The sequence below is a fragment of the Lepidothrix coronata genome, unplaced genomic scaffold, assembly GCF_001604755.1.
Source record: "Lepidothrix coronata isolate B3197 unplaced genomic scaffold, Lepidothrix_coronata-1.0 Scaffold154, whole genome shotgun sequence".
NCBI lineage: Eukaryota > Metazoa > Chordata > Aves > Passeriformes > Pipridae > Lepidothrix > Lepidothrix coronata.
This window is the reverse complement of record NW_016690334.1, coordinates 1,657,252-1,671,503: the sequence shown is the minus strand read 5'-3', so window position 1 is coordinate 1,671,503 and position 14,252 is coordinate 1,657,252. Positions and strand designations below refer to the sequence as shown.

The 14,252-nt window shown below is 53.3% G+C and overlaps 1 protein-coding gene across 7 annotated transcripts in view; it reads left to right on the top strand.

Annotated features, from left to right (window-relative positions):
* The first annotated feature begins 203 nt into the window (after positions 1-203).
* The window catches only part of DTX2 (deltex E3 ubiquitin ligase 2), a 34,746-nt gene continuing 20,697 nt past the window's right edge, over positions 204-14,252 (top strand). For 4 of the 7 annotated variants that reach the window (XM_017828962.1, XM_017828968.1, XM_017828967.1 and 1 more), the window contains exons 1-3: positions 204-260; positions 5,135-5,517; positions 9,483-10,068. In XM_017828962.1, the coding sequence (XP_017684451.1) occupies positions 5,211-5,517; positions 9,483-10,068 (893 nt within the window). In that variant the 5' untranslated portion in view covers positions 204-260; positions 5,135-5,210. The other 3 variants (XM_017828964.1, XM_017828965.1, XM_017828963.1) reach the window with 3 other exon arrangements.

Here is a 14,252-nt window from a genome sequence, read left to right as displayed (position 1 = left end):
TCACACACACACAATCACACACACACATACACACACACACACTATCACACACACACACACACTATCACACACACACACACACTATCACTCACTATTCCACCCCTCCGCTGTCACTCACACGCCTCCACCAATCACGTCCCTCTCTCTCCCGGCCCCGCCCCCTGGGCCCCGCCCACTCACACGCCCCCGGGCGGCCGCGCGGGCGCACGCGCGGAACCTGGGGGAGCGCGCACCGGGAGCGGCGGCGGGGCCCGAGCGGGGTGAGGGGACCGGGGGGACGGGACCGAGCGGGTGAGGGGACGAGGGCGGCTGGGCAGCGCTCTGGGCTGGAAAGGGCAGCGCTCTGGGCTGGAAAGGGCAGCGCTCTGGGCTGGGCTGGACTGGACTGAGAAGGGCAGAGCTCTGGGCTGGGCTGAGCACCGCGGGACGGGCACCCCCGGGCGGGCACCCCTTTCCCTGCTCCGCTCCACCCGGGCCGCCCATGAGGGGCCTCCCCGGGCCGTTGCGGCCGCCCTGAGCCCGGCCCGTCCTGCCCGGGCCGTTCGGAGCGGGGCACGGCCGGCAGCGGGGCCTTCCCCGCGGCTCCCCTCGCCCCGGCCGCGGCCCCTCCGCCGCTGCCGGGGCGGGCGGTGCCGCCCGGCCCCCGAGTGGCCCCGGACGGGCCCGTGACAGCGGGGAGGGCCGGTCGGAGCCGAGGGGGTTGCGGTGGGTGTGCGGGTGCTGCCGAGAGCCCCGGGCCCGGGGGAGGCTCCCGAGGGGTGGGCGGGCCGCCCCTGCCACCGGCTCCCCGAGGCAGGACGTGCCTCGGCCCTTCCCGGCGCTTCCGGAGCTCCCTCTGCGAGCCGAAGCCCTTGGGGAGTTGGAGGAGCTCTCCAGGTCGTGCCAGGTTCGCACCCGGCCAGTCAACGGTCTGCTCACAGATAAATAACGCGCCTTCGGTGCCCGGAAGGACCCTGGAGCGGGAGGGTTGGACACAGGGTTTGTTTGGTGTGATCCCGTGTTCAGGTGTGTACCTTCCCTCCTCTCGCTGCCTCAGCTTTCCTATTCATCGGTGCCCGAAGCCAGCCCTCTGCTTCGCTGACAGGCAGACGCTTTGTTTCCGCCTCAGTTGCCGTCTCTGTTTTCCCCTCTCTGAGGGGAACTCTCTTGGAGCCTGTTTTGAGTGGAAGCAGTCCAGGTTTGAAGCAGCCGAGTTTGTTTCTTCTTTCAGTTGTCAGCCCAGCCACCTTGTGCCGAGTGGATCAGCAGAGGCTGGCAGAGGGCAGGACCGATCAATTTGTGCTGGGAGTTATTGCTGTGATCCCCACTCTGCTGCCGTGCTCTGTTCTTGCTCTTTGGTTGCTGCTGATCGGAGTCGGGTGCTCGTGTATGGAAACGTTTGTTTGGGTATGAGTTACCTGGCAAGAGCTTCCAGCCCTGTTGCATCACTGTGTTCACAGCTCGGGTTGTGCTGCACCCAGAAGTGCAGCTCAGCTGGTGTGAGGGGCTGTGGGGGCTCTGGCTGGTGGTTTGGGGTCAGAGGGGCACGGGGCATATGTAAAGCTGCTCCAGTCGTGCACCCTGCACAGGGTTACGTCTTATTGTGGTCCTGTGGCCTCCTTGTGCTTTATGTGCTCCTCTAATCCCCGTGTAATCTCTTCCCGTGGGATCTTTGTTGCCCTCCCAGTCCTGTCTCTCAAAGTGGTGTTAACAAATCCCTCCTGGGCACCCTCCTTTCTGAGCAACCCGCTGAAAAGTCTCAATTCTGCCAATCTGGTGATTTTTATTTTTAATTCAGCCCAGCTCAAGGGCTCCCGAGGCTCCTTTTCATTTCCAGGTACAAGCTCACATTTCATTTAAACTTTTATCAGCGCTGGCAATTTCAGTTCAGAAACTTAAAAAAGGATTTGGCATTTTTAGAAATCATTCTCAGACCCATGAATTTTAAGATCCTGCATTTAAAGCGAAAGAAAATCCTGCTTTCTGGAAGTAGAACAGAATTAAACATGGCTTTCAAAGGCTTTAATTCCCTTTCCCTTGCTTTCTCACCACCATTTGCTGGAGTTTGAGGAGCAGGGAGTGAAGCTGTTGGGAAACACAGCTGAAATGCGCCCAGTTCTTTTCCTGTCCAAGTCCCCGATTAAAGCCATGTGGGCAAATGTTTCAGAGGTTGTGCTGGGTGTAAAGTTCCCACCAAACAAATCCAAGCTCAAGCACAAATCCAAGCTCAAGCTCTGAGCCCACGTTACAAATTACTTCTGAAGTGAAGGGCAGCTAGCTGGAATATTTAAAGTTTGCACAGGGTTTTGTTTTCACTTGGGGCAAGTTGGGCTGTAGGATTTCTGACTGGTGCCAGGACTGTTTGCTGAATAAACAGAGCTTTTAGGGTTGGTGTGAATTTCGGCTTTTCAAGGCATTTTTAAAGGTCAAGGTGAAGTGTTCTAGTCCGTGGGATTTTAGCAAAGATGTGAGGTGAGATGTGTAACACATCCCAAACCACATCTTGCTCTGCCTCAAACCCTTTCTGCCACGGAGTAATGCACAGGGCAGCCCAAGGGGGTGGTCTGAAAGCTGTATGAGCAGCTCCGGTATTGAATTTCTCAACTTCTGATATCTGCGTGCTCCTGAATTCTCAGGGAGGACTCAGGAACTGCAGCTTCAGGCCTTTTCTTTCCCTTGTTTGCCTTAACTCGGGGACTCATGTAATTTTGGCTTACTGAGGCTCTCCCGCATTCCTCGCTTCCCAGTCCGTGCAAACAGCTGCTGGCTCAAGCAGCGTTCAGTGAGAACTGGCAGGAGGCTGAAATACACCCCTCGCTCCTCCTCTGGACCAGCAGTCCCAGCGCAGGAAATATTTTTCCATCCTGATGGGGAAGTGAATGTCGGAGCACGCGACGCTCACGTGCAGCCAGTCCGGGTACCCCCGCGTGTGGTCCAGCATTCACAGCATCGCTGCCATCCCAGGGGTGAGCAACAGGCTGTTGGCACTCAGCTGTTATCCCAGTGTTATCCCCGTGGCACAGGGAGGAGGTGTTTGTTTTTTTTCTGGGATGTTTTCTTGTTTCCATTTCCTGCTGCTGTGTTTCAGAAGTGAAAGGAAAACGAATCGCTGACTCCCTCCTCATGGCCTCCCTCTGCTCTGCCTGTGGCTGCAGGGTGTGCTGATGAATATTGGGCAGCAACTCTGGGGGGAAGAAAAGGTGTTTGTTCTCTATTTGGGGTTCAGGTGGGTGGGACAGAAAAATCCTGCAGCCTGGCTTTGCCTCACTCTGGTCGGAGCTGAGAAGAGACATGCTGGTGGTCCCTGAGGTGGTGAAGTGTTGGTGTGAAACCTGCCATAAAAAGAAGTGACAGAGGCAGGTGTTGGGTTTGATACCTTAAGCCTTAATTTGCTGGTTTGAGCAGTAAAATAGCTGTCTTTGGTGTGTTGGGGGAGAATGGATTACAAGGAAGAGATTGGTAGCAGAGACCAGGGCTGGGTCTTGGTGATCGGGAGCGCTTTGTCACCAGCACCAGTTGAGCTGGGGGTGTGGTGTAAAAATCTCTGAGCAGCTCATGAACTAATTTACACTGAATTCCTGGAGAAAGTGTTGCTTTCCTCTTATAAATGCAGACGTGTGGGTGTGTCTGTTCTGCGCTCGCTCTTCTTCTGTGTCTTTTTTGAGCCAACAAGCCACACGGGCATGATGGATGGGACGCTCCACGGAGCGTGGGATCTTCTCCCATCCGGCAGGGATGTCATTCTCTGTGCAGATGGCATCCTCCAGTGGAAGCCACCCACTGCTGCTCTGCCTCTTGGGAGACCTGAACTTTTCCATTTGATGGGAAGGAAGCTCACAGCTCCCTGCTGACTGCAGGGAGTTAAGCGAGCAATCGGTGACGTGAGACCTGAGGAGGGAGAAGGCGACTTTATTTTAAAACAAAATGAATTTCACTCATTCACAGCCATACCCACCTACATGCGAGCACCAACGTGGGGATCTCCAAGTGGCTGTCCATCACTTGGACAGATGTGTGTCCAGATGGTCTAGACAGGATTCCTTGGAATGACACAATGGACCAGGAATGCCAAATATCAGACCTCTGGTGTCTTTTAGGCAGCTTGGTGACCATGTGATGGCTTGGGTCTCTGCTTTTTTACGTCCCTTGGGGGCTAAGAGTGATGATCTCTTGTTGTTGGAATTTGTTTACTGGCCTTTATGTCTTTCTCTGGATGTCTTGGGGCTGCTATCACATTCTCTATTCTTTCCCAAATCATATCTTAAGGGCTTGAGTCTCTGGCTTGAGTCTTTGATGCAGATTGTCCCTTGTTTCAAGAGTTCCTTGTTTTCCAACCTGAGAAGCTGCAGCTTTGATCTTGAGGACCTGCTAAATCACTGCCCTCAACACAGACTGCCCTCAGCACCCTGTGTTCCTCCTGGTGTTCCTGTACTCCTTCCCATCCATTTTTTGCTGAGATCACACTCAACTATAAAAGTGTATGTGCTGTGATTTGCAAACTGTGCATGGAGGATTGTCTCCTGGCTTTGTGTGCACATACAGTGCTACACAGAAAGAGTCATGGGACAGATCCTGGATCAAAGCTGAGTGGTCAGAAGCCTGAATGGAGCTGATGGTGTAGTCCTGGAGCTCAGATCAGTGAGAAGAGTGTGGGAACCACTTGTGTAACCGAGTCATTCCTGTGCACAAGTGTTTGAGGAGCATTTGGCAGCTCACGACAAGGTGGTCAGAGCACAACACTGCCAGGAGCAGTGCTGAGCATGGATGGGGAAGGGGGTGGAGTGCCCTCTTGCCTTGGCACATTCCTGGCTAGTGAGTGTCTGTGTGAAGTCAGGCCTTAAAGGTCTCCCTGACATGATCAGCAGTGGCTCAGGGGGTGGTTTGATACAGATCTGTGGTGACTCGGGTGGTGTTTGGTGCCACAAAATGAGAAAGAGGAGTTGCCAGCATTGGCAGGGAGTGGGTGGTGGTGCCTCACTCACCCTCAGCCAAAGGGTTTTGGGGCCAATCTGCTGCTCTGTATTCTCCTAAATGCATCCTCTGTCAAAGTTGGAGCTTGTTTTCCTCTCAAATGGCTTGTGTGGTTTGGATGGAGGATGGGGGGATTTGGGACATCATTCTCAGCTCCGTGTGCTCTCTTTGTTTCTCGCTGCAGGTCCTCAGGAGAAAATGGTGTAAGGCCAGCCAGCGCAGCTGCCACTTCCAGTCGTGCCCAGACCTCAGGGAGGAACATGGCAGCAGCTCAGGGAGCGGGGAGCAGTTCAGCCGGGCCATCCGGACTCCCCGGTTCTGCCCCGGGGCACAGCAGCAACTCCACGGTAGTGGCGGTGTGGGAATGGCAGGATGAATTTGGCAGGTGGAGGCCGTACCGAGGGAACGTCTGCAGCTACATTGAGCAGGTTATTCAGGCCTCTCAGCAGAAGGGCCGACGTTCGGGGTCGGGGCTGGTCAGCAGCATCCCTTTGGGACGTGCGGATCCCGTCCTGGCTCCCTACGTCATCGACATTCCGAGCCTGACGCAGTTCCGGCAGGATACAGGTAAGGGAGCTTCCCTACCCACGCTGGGGTTTTGCTTGTGTGCTCGGGGATGAGGGGGCCTCGTTCTGTGTGGGACAGCCCTGCCAAAGCTGTGCTGTCTGCTGCCATGCTGGGCAGTTCTTTGAGGGGTGGCACATCTGCTGCTCTTCTGCTGCTGCCCACAGTGGGAAAATCTGTGGAGCTGGGTGCAGGCAGCAGGGATCCCTCAAGGAACATCATCATGGGACCCCCAGAGCTCACAGCTCATGAGCCAGAGCCCTCAGAGCTGAAAACTCCCCCCACCCGCAACCATTCGAGACCACTTGCGTAAAAAAGGCCTTTTTATGATTCCAACCCTCCTGCTTGAATCCCTTGTTCCCTCTGGAACTGGAGTGCCAGCTGCTTTACCTTGGCATGCTGCCGCACACAAGCTGCTTGTGAGAGCCTGCAGCCCCCACACAACACCAAAATGCTGCAGCAGAATATTCCCTGCACTTGTGCTGTGCGAGCCTGGCTTGCTTCCTTCCAGGGAGGAAGGGATGGGCTTAATAGCAGGATTGAGACCTGATTTCCATCCTCCTCTCTCCTGGGCTCGCTGGGGGTACAGCTCAGAATTTGCCAAGATGACTCCTACCCTCTTTTGCTCCAGATGTGCTGAGCAGCTGGAGCTTAGAAAAGGGACAGGGATGGAATGCATGCACTTCATCCCTGGAAAATCCAGGGAGATCCCAAATTACACACCCTGAATGAATGGCTGCTTTGGAAAATTCTCCATCCATCAGTTTCCCCTTTGCCAACACCTCTCCCATCACCCCAGGACGCAGTCGAGCATCCCCCCCCAAGCTTTAGGGGGGGGACATGTGCTGGTTTCTTGCCAGTTGAAGCAGTAAATGAGCAATATTTTGAACCAACTGCACAATCATCCAGTGCTGACAGGAAAGGGAAGTGGTTGGAGCAAATGTGAGCATCACAGCTGCATCCGTGGTTTTATTCTTAGTGACCTTAAGATTAGTTTTTCTAACGGTGTCCTGGGTGAGGTGGGGAGCTTTCTTAGCTGGATGCCTTGGCAGGTGTGCTCAGCGTGGCCTGTTTGAGCACCGAGAAGCCCAGCTGAGGCTGTGGCTTTGGCTTTGAGCAGTACAACATGGACCACCAGAGCTCGTACCAGCAGCTGTTTCTTTCCTGTTTTCTCCTGCCAAACTTGTGAAGGAACCTTTCAGCCTTTTGCCCTTTCAGCCAGTGCTCCAACATGTGGGCAGCAGTCCCAAACTCTTTGGTGAAGATGAGCAGAGAGCCTGTGGGAGGGTGAAAGATGCATCCCAGTGTATATGGGACATTCTTTTCCATGAGTGCAGCTGTGTCTCCTTAGAGGTCTTGTATCTCTCTAGAGCCTTGTGAAAGATCTCAGAACATCCACTGAATATTGTCCATTGCAGGGTGGTTCAGAGTTTGTCATGTCTGGGGGACAGTCCAGCACAATTCTGGAAATATGCTGGCTGACATGATCTCATCTTTCCTTGGACTAGATCTGAGTTTGAATTGTTAATAACAAAAAGGCTGATTCCGCTCCACAGCTCTCCTGCAGTGTTTCCCACCGATCCAGAGGGATGCTGATCAAAGGGGCCAGGGCTGTGAGCCTCCCTCCACAAATACCTGTGTGCTCTGCAATGTGACTATTGGAAACACTCTCGTATCCCCTTTCCGTGGCCCAGTTCTAGGCAAAGCTTTTCCTCTCTGCAGGGCTCTGCCTTAAACATGAGCGTTTCCGAGCGAGCCGATAGCTGAACTTTGTCATGGGCTGGAGAAAAGAATCTCTGCAGGAAACATCCCCATGAAAAATCTTTAAACAGTGCAAAAAATAGGCTGTTGTATTCTGCTCATTAGCTATTAGACAGATAAATAGGCTCTTCAAAGGAAGCCAGGGAGAATAACAGGAAGCCAGTGTTAACGGGAGCAGCGTCCCCTCCAGCAGGGAATGACAGCTGTGTGGGGGGATGCTGTGGGCAGGATTAGCTGTGGGCTTCAGCTGCTGGTCGAGGCAGATTAGCTGAGATTGAGTGCAAGGAAGCAGCAGGAGTTGTCCTCTGACCACAGCTGTTTGCCCACCCTGGAGAGGAATGCCAGTTTCCCTGCCAGCCTGGGGGAAGGGGAATGTTTTCCAAGTGCGAGGCTTTGGTCTTGTTGTTGACTCTTAAAAGCTGTCCCTGCTGCTGTTTGGGGGTGTTACAAACTCAGGTTGCTTGCAAACTCCTTGAGCCCTCACTGTGCTGCTTTTATCTTCTGAGCTGCCAGTGGAGCAGTGGCAGCCTTGCTAATCTCCTCTGAGATGTGTCCCACTGGATTTCTGACATCTTGCTTTACCCGTGGCAGTCCCCCTTTTCTGGGAGCAGGTTCCTTGCACTCATCTCTAAAAGCAGTGCATTTCTCACCATCTCATTCCCAGCCAGTCTTATCCCCAGTCTTCCTGTTTGGGGGTTCATCCCTGAAGTGTTACCCAGCTTTTGAGGCCATTGGGTTTGTGTTTCTAAAACTGGGCAGGACTTGCTGGATAGGAGCAGTCATTGCTAGAGTTTGCTTTTGGCTGTTTCATCTGCCTTCCCACTAAGGCATTGATTCCAGGCTGGGAAGGTCACCCTGTAGTAGTCTCCACAGTAGCCCAATACTATTGGGTAGAAATAACAGCAGGGTGAGGCAAAGATCCTCAATATCCTCAATCCAGCATTCAGCCAGCCAGAGCCTGAACACAGGCACCAGTTGAGTTTTGGCAGTGTGGAGTCCCACGTGGGCTGTCCTCACTTTTCTTTGGGACATGCCTGTTGGGAGTGAAGCTTGCCTGCTCCCCACAGAGCCACCAGTGATATCCCAGGGCAATTCCCCTCAGGCTTTAGTTGTAAAGTGCCTGTTTTCACCTGGGGTCCTGGAACATGGTGCCATAACTCTCATGACCTCTTTAGAGGTTTTATTTGGTTTTTTTCCTCTTGGTGCTGTTCTTTGAAATCTTCCTGTGTCATAACAATTTGTTGCACCCCTGTTCACTCCCACCTTCCTGCATCCCTAGACTTGCTTGCCCCGTGGCATTTTTGCAGAGGTTGCAGAGCTTTTGTCCTGTTGGATGGCTTCCCTCTCTCTCATTAGGCTGCTGCTTTTTTGCAGAAAGGGATCAAGTACCCAGAAGTGAAGTCATCCTGGAGAGCCAGACTTCCAGGGAGTTTGAGCTCCTGCTGTTGCTGTCAAGCAGCCTTGCGAGAGTAGAATGTCTGCTTCCATTTCTCTCCCTTTGTCTGAACAGCTGTTCTCTTCTAGTTACTTCATTGTCTTCTCCTCTCTAGTCTTGCTCTATCTCCCAGCAATCAGGAGCCTAGAGAAGCTGGCCCTGTCTGTCCCTTTTCCAAAGTCCTTGTCCTTGCCCCTGTGGGACTTCACCCACTCTCCCAAGACCAAAGTTGTCTGGACCTCTGTGTAGCAAAGTGGGTGTTCAAGCCCCTTAAGCGCTCCTGCAAAGCACTTCCCGATGCTGTTGTGTCTCTATAGTTACTCTGTTGTCAAGGCTGTGGGAGTTGGGGTTTTTTAAACCAGATCTGTGCCTCAGCCTGATTTTTTTTCTTTTTTTTTTTTACTTTTTTCCTTTTAACGTCAGGGAGGCATATGTGATCTGTGATCGCTGGGCCTTTGTGCTCGGGTGTGTCTGCGTCTGCATCCTCCCTCCTTCCCTCCTTTCCCACCCTTCCTCCCAGCAGCTTTTGAACCTGTTGCCAGCCCACAATCAGATTTGGCAGAGGGACAGGGATCTCGAGGGTGTTGCGTTTCTCTGAGCTTCATGACCAAACCCAGCCCTGTCGGGAGGACAAGCTCTATTAGTGCCCCTGCTGAGGGAGAGGGGAGGAAGACCACCCTCTTGTAGGCACCACAGATCTGTGCAGAAACAAATCCTCCTTAATTCTCTGCTCTCAGAATGACCGTGTTTATTCCCCTCTCTCCCCACACAGGGACGATGCGGGCTGTCCGCAGGCACGTCTTCCCGGGGGACTCCGCTGCGGGGCAGGGCATCGTCTGGGAATGGCAGAACGACGAAGGCGGGTGGTCCCCGTACGAGATGAACGTCTGCGTGTTCCTGGAGCAAGCCCGTGCCACCAACCACCAGCGAGTAGACCTCGGACCCTTGGGCTACAACTACGAGGTTGACTTTGTGGCTCAAGTCCAGACCAACAAGACCACGAGGTTCCGCCGCAGCGTCCAGAGGCGCTTGGACGCCCCGTACCCGGTGACGACCTCCCTGGCACCCCTTCACACGGGGGTGGGTTGTTCTTGCCAGCAGTGCTGGCCCAACAGCGGGACTGGTCCCATCACCACGCGCTACCGCCACTCCATGATAAACTTTCCCAACTCTTCCACTGCTCATCAGGTTTCCGGTAGGACAGCGTCAGTAAGCTCTTCCGGCGTCGGCTTCGTGCCCTATAACAAACCAACTTTGACTGGAGCAAGGTCAACACCAAGACTCAATGCACAGAGCACCTTGGTTTTGCAGCAAGCTGGGGGCCCCAGCACAGGACTGTCTGCATCTAACGGAGTCAGGTACAGACCCTAATTCACTTCTGTGTGTCCAGGACATCTGCTGTGCTCAGGTCTGCCTTATCTAGGAGACTCTCTGTCCCAGAGGACTTTACAAGGGTTTTCTCCCCAGGAGACAGAGGTTTGTGCCTGTGTATCCAGTGCAGTGGGTGAAAAAGCTTCTCCTCTGCTTTCCACTCCTTTTATTCCTCACTTGAAATATAGTCTCTGTCTACCAGTCTTCGCTGAACCACTGGAGAAATCAGATAGGTTGAGGTTCTGAAGGTTGGAGAAAATTAATAGTGATTGGTGGTATTTCAGGTTAGGCTTTAAAACAACTTTGAGAGGGACTGAGCAAATTAAAAGGGGACTTGTAAACATTTATTTAGTTCAAAGTAGGCAGTAAACATAGAGTGGAACTCTGCTCTGTGTTCAAAGCTCTTCCCCTTCAAGGAGGAGACCACTACATTCATTGGGTGTGGCTGAGACCTCGTGAACTCTCTGCCAAAATCAGGTGTCCAGGCTATTTGTCAGGCTAAGTGCTGATGCAGTGCTGAAATGCCACTGATTTCACCACAGCTCTTCTCTCAGCTCCTATCAGTGAGCAACTGGAGCTGAAGGAGGGCTGTGTTTGCACCTTACTGATGTGGGAGCGTGGGCTCCACTTCTCTTCAGGCCTTTTTGGCTGCTGCCAGCTCAGTGAAAAGCAGAGGCTTGTGGTCTGATACATCATCTCCTCTCCGTGGCATGGGCTGCTGGGGCAAGCCATGGTCAGTTATCCCACGCTCAGGATCTTAACTCTTCCTGTGCACAAGCCCTTGCTAGCAGAGGTCTGTAAGATCTGTCTGTGGCAGTGCTGGCACTGAGCATCTGACCAAGCAAGGGCTGGCTGACTGCTCCCTCTGTTTGTGAACGGCTGGAAGTGTGCAGAGCCTTACACCCACTTCCCTGGGAATAATCCAGCTGCTGAACCACTGTGTGAGCCCCTGAGAAACTGCAGGGGAACTTGCCAGGGCTGACTTACCTGTCCAAACTACTCCAGGTAAGTAGAGAGATAAGAGATCTAGAGTGCTGGAAGCACATTCTGCTAATTACACAAGGCACAGGGGTTTGAGGTTCATTTTGATTCTCATTTGTGTTTTAAACAAGATGCTGAATCCTGAGGTATTTTTCTTAGTGTTGTATCAGGACTTTCCCTCTTCGGGGGGTCATCTGAGTGAAATGACTTCTCACATCCTGTTCTTCATTCTCACGGTCTTTTTTTGGTGGTTTTTTTTGCACCTGGTGATTTTTTGTGGTGCTTTAAGCATTCACAGTACTCCTCTGTTCCTGTCACCTTCGAGGAGGGCTGAAAATCAGACCTCAGCACTGCCTGCAGGAGCTCCCAGTGAGGCTCTTGCTGTCTCCTGAAGAAGCTGCCAAATTCCCCCTCTCTTGGGAGACACTGGTTGGTGCTCCAGACTGCCTGGAGCCCCCATCCTTCCCCAAAGCCTCAGTGTGATTTGCAAAGTGACTCTCAGGGTGGGAAGATTAAAAAGGAAGAGCCAAATGCTGCAGCAGTTGCCCCACAAGCCTGTCTGGAGCAGATCAGGGTCTGGGTATGTTTTGTGGTACTGGTGGGGGGACAGGCTGTCCTGGAAGGAGGGAGGATGGGACAGAGATGCCCAGAGAGGGGTGGCATGGTCTCCTCACCATGAACTGAGCCCACGACCCAGGCAGTGCCAACCAGGAGGAGAGGAATGCCCAGGAGGAGGCTTGGAGGTGCCCAGCAATGCCAAGGCTGGTTGAGGTCGGGCTGTTTCAACCTATTTTTCAGCTCAGCTGTTGGTGGTGTGCAGGGGATGAGGTGGCTGGTGTCCTGGCATCTATCCCTGCCCAAGCCAGCCTTTCTGGGGGATACAAAGGGGATTGTATGGTTAAATCTGTGCTGGGGACAGCAGGACATGCCACCCAGGGCAGGTGGCAGCTCTTTGGTCACCTGGAAGGGAGCGAGTGAGTGCTGTCAGACCTGTGTGAGTCACCCTCTGTAAAACCCACATCCCCAGCTGAGCCCTGCTCCCCTGGCTGCCTGTCTGTCCCCTTGGGGTGTGCTCTCCAGTCCTTTGGGATTAGTTTTGCCAGGGACACTCTCTTTGTCCCTGCCAGACAGCCAAGTGCACGCAGGGGGGCAATCTCCATCTTCCAGTAGCGTGCTGAATGTGAAAGGGGCTTGTTCTTCCCCAGCTGACAGCTTGGGATGGCTTTTTCCTGTCACCTCTGCACTGAGGTTGAGTCGGAAATGCCACTGGGTGGGTGTAATTGCTCCTGGCTGGAGTTACAGTATTGGGCTTGTGAAACTCGTGTTCAGCAGAAAATCCTTTAATTTCTATGAATTAGGGGAAACCTGAGTAGCAAAATCTAACAATGTGTTTCATTTAATTCCTAAGCCCAGAACATTCCTGGGTTATTGTATCCCCTGGGTTCCTTGTCTTCCCCCCTCGACTGAACGTTGCATGGTGGTTTGTTCCCCTTACCTCGCAGTCACTGTCCTGCATCACCCAATAGTCCAGCCTTTGGGGCTAATTATCCTGCACTAATTATCCCACCAAGGGTTTCTGGCTGTGTCCAGTGTGCAGCATTGCTCACTCCCCTTAACTGTGATGTGCAATTCCTGTGCTGACCCGTGCTCAGAGGCCAAAGGGAAGTGAGCAGTGGGACACAGGGGCTCCTCTGGTGTCTAATAAAGGTTGTGTTGTGTTCACCCCACAGCCTTTGGCTCCAAAGCAGCACTGACAGATTACTTGCTTTTACAAAACTGCTTATCTTCACAAATCTTTCAGGGATGACCCAGCTGCCTGCTGGAGCTGAACTTCAACTGGCAGAAGAGCTCAAAAGCTGACTGGGAGAGACTGAAAGACAGTGCAGTTGTGTACACCCAGTTTCTTTAGGAAACACAACTAAAAATGGCAACACTGAAATAAACCTCTGTCCTGCAGGGCCGAGGAAGAGGCGCAGTTCATCCTGGCAAGCTACCTGACTCCCCGTGTGGCTGTGACAGTTATTTCTGTGACAGGCAGGCAGGGAGAGCCCCCAGAAGGGGCTGTCAGCACAGGCATGCCCAGGCTCCTGTGGCACTGATGGTTGTTAAATGTATTTGCTGCTTGCTGCAGGGCGGGTGCTGTGTGAGAGCAGGCGGAGCTCCGGCACTGCAAAACGCAGGTTTGATTTCCTCCTGCTCTCAAGAGGGTCAAAGAGGGAAAACCCAGAGAAGAGTGCCAAGGCTTAACTAGATGCTAATATCCTTGGCTCTGCTGCTAATGTGTTAAATACATGTGGGCAAGTTATTTTGCTGCTTGGTGCATTAGTTTCCTCCCATGTATTAAACAGAGTTAGTGAATCTGGCCTCTCTCACAGACAGCGCTGGAATCTGCACATGGAGTGTCCCATGGCAAAGGTTGTGTCCTTGTCTCAGTGCTGTTAGCCAGATCTGGGAAGCAGGGGTTGGCTGCCCAGCATCCCAGCCACCTCCTGGCATGATCCTTCCCACCCCGTGTGGGAAAGCATCCATCCCTGGGGCAAGAGCTACCCTGTTCCCTGCACTGTGCTGGCTAATTACAGAGTAGGGCACTCCTGAAACACCCTGCTTGTAATACGAGTGAGTAAAGCTGCAGAAAGCAATCTTCCTGGGGATATTAATTAGTGCCCCAGTCAGGCAAATCCCTGCTGTAGCTCTGCTGGCCCCTCTGAGCTTATGTGGCTTTGGCTTCTGGTATAGGTTGTGCCTACAAATAAAACAGGCAGCTCAGGGGGACAGGATTTTGTATGAAAGGATGAGGAATGGGGGTCCTGAGGGCCAGGGAGGGATATTGACAGTATTGGGGATCTGGTGCTCTACCCCTAAATCTCCCAAAAGGAGCAACCCACAGTTAGCACTTTGTAGAATCAGGAGGGAGCAGAACCTGGGCAAGGCCTTTCCTTTTCTCTCTCCTCCTTCACATCTTCCAGCTTTGTCCTTAGGCCATCCCAGAAGTTCCTCAGATGGTGAGGAGGGGCTCTCCTGGTGCTGGTTCTGCTGGGCACATGGTGACTTGTCCTGCAGCCCTGTTAGCCAGCGTGGTTCTCTGCTGCTGGGTGCTCTTCCTGAGTGGGAGCAGGGGACTCTCCTCTGCTTGGTGCCAGGAGCAAAACCACAGATCCATGTGGCCACATGTGTGCAGTGCACCAAAAGG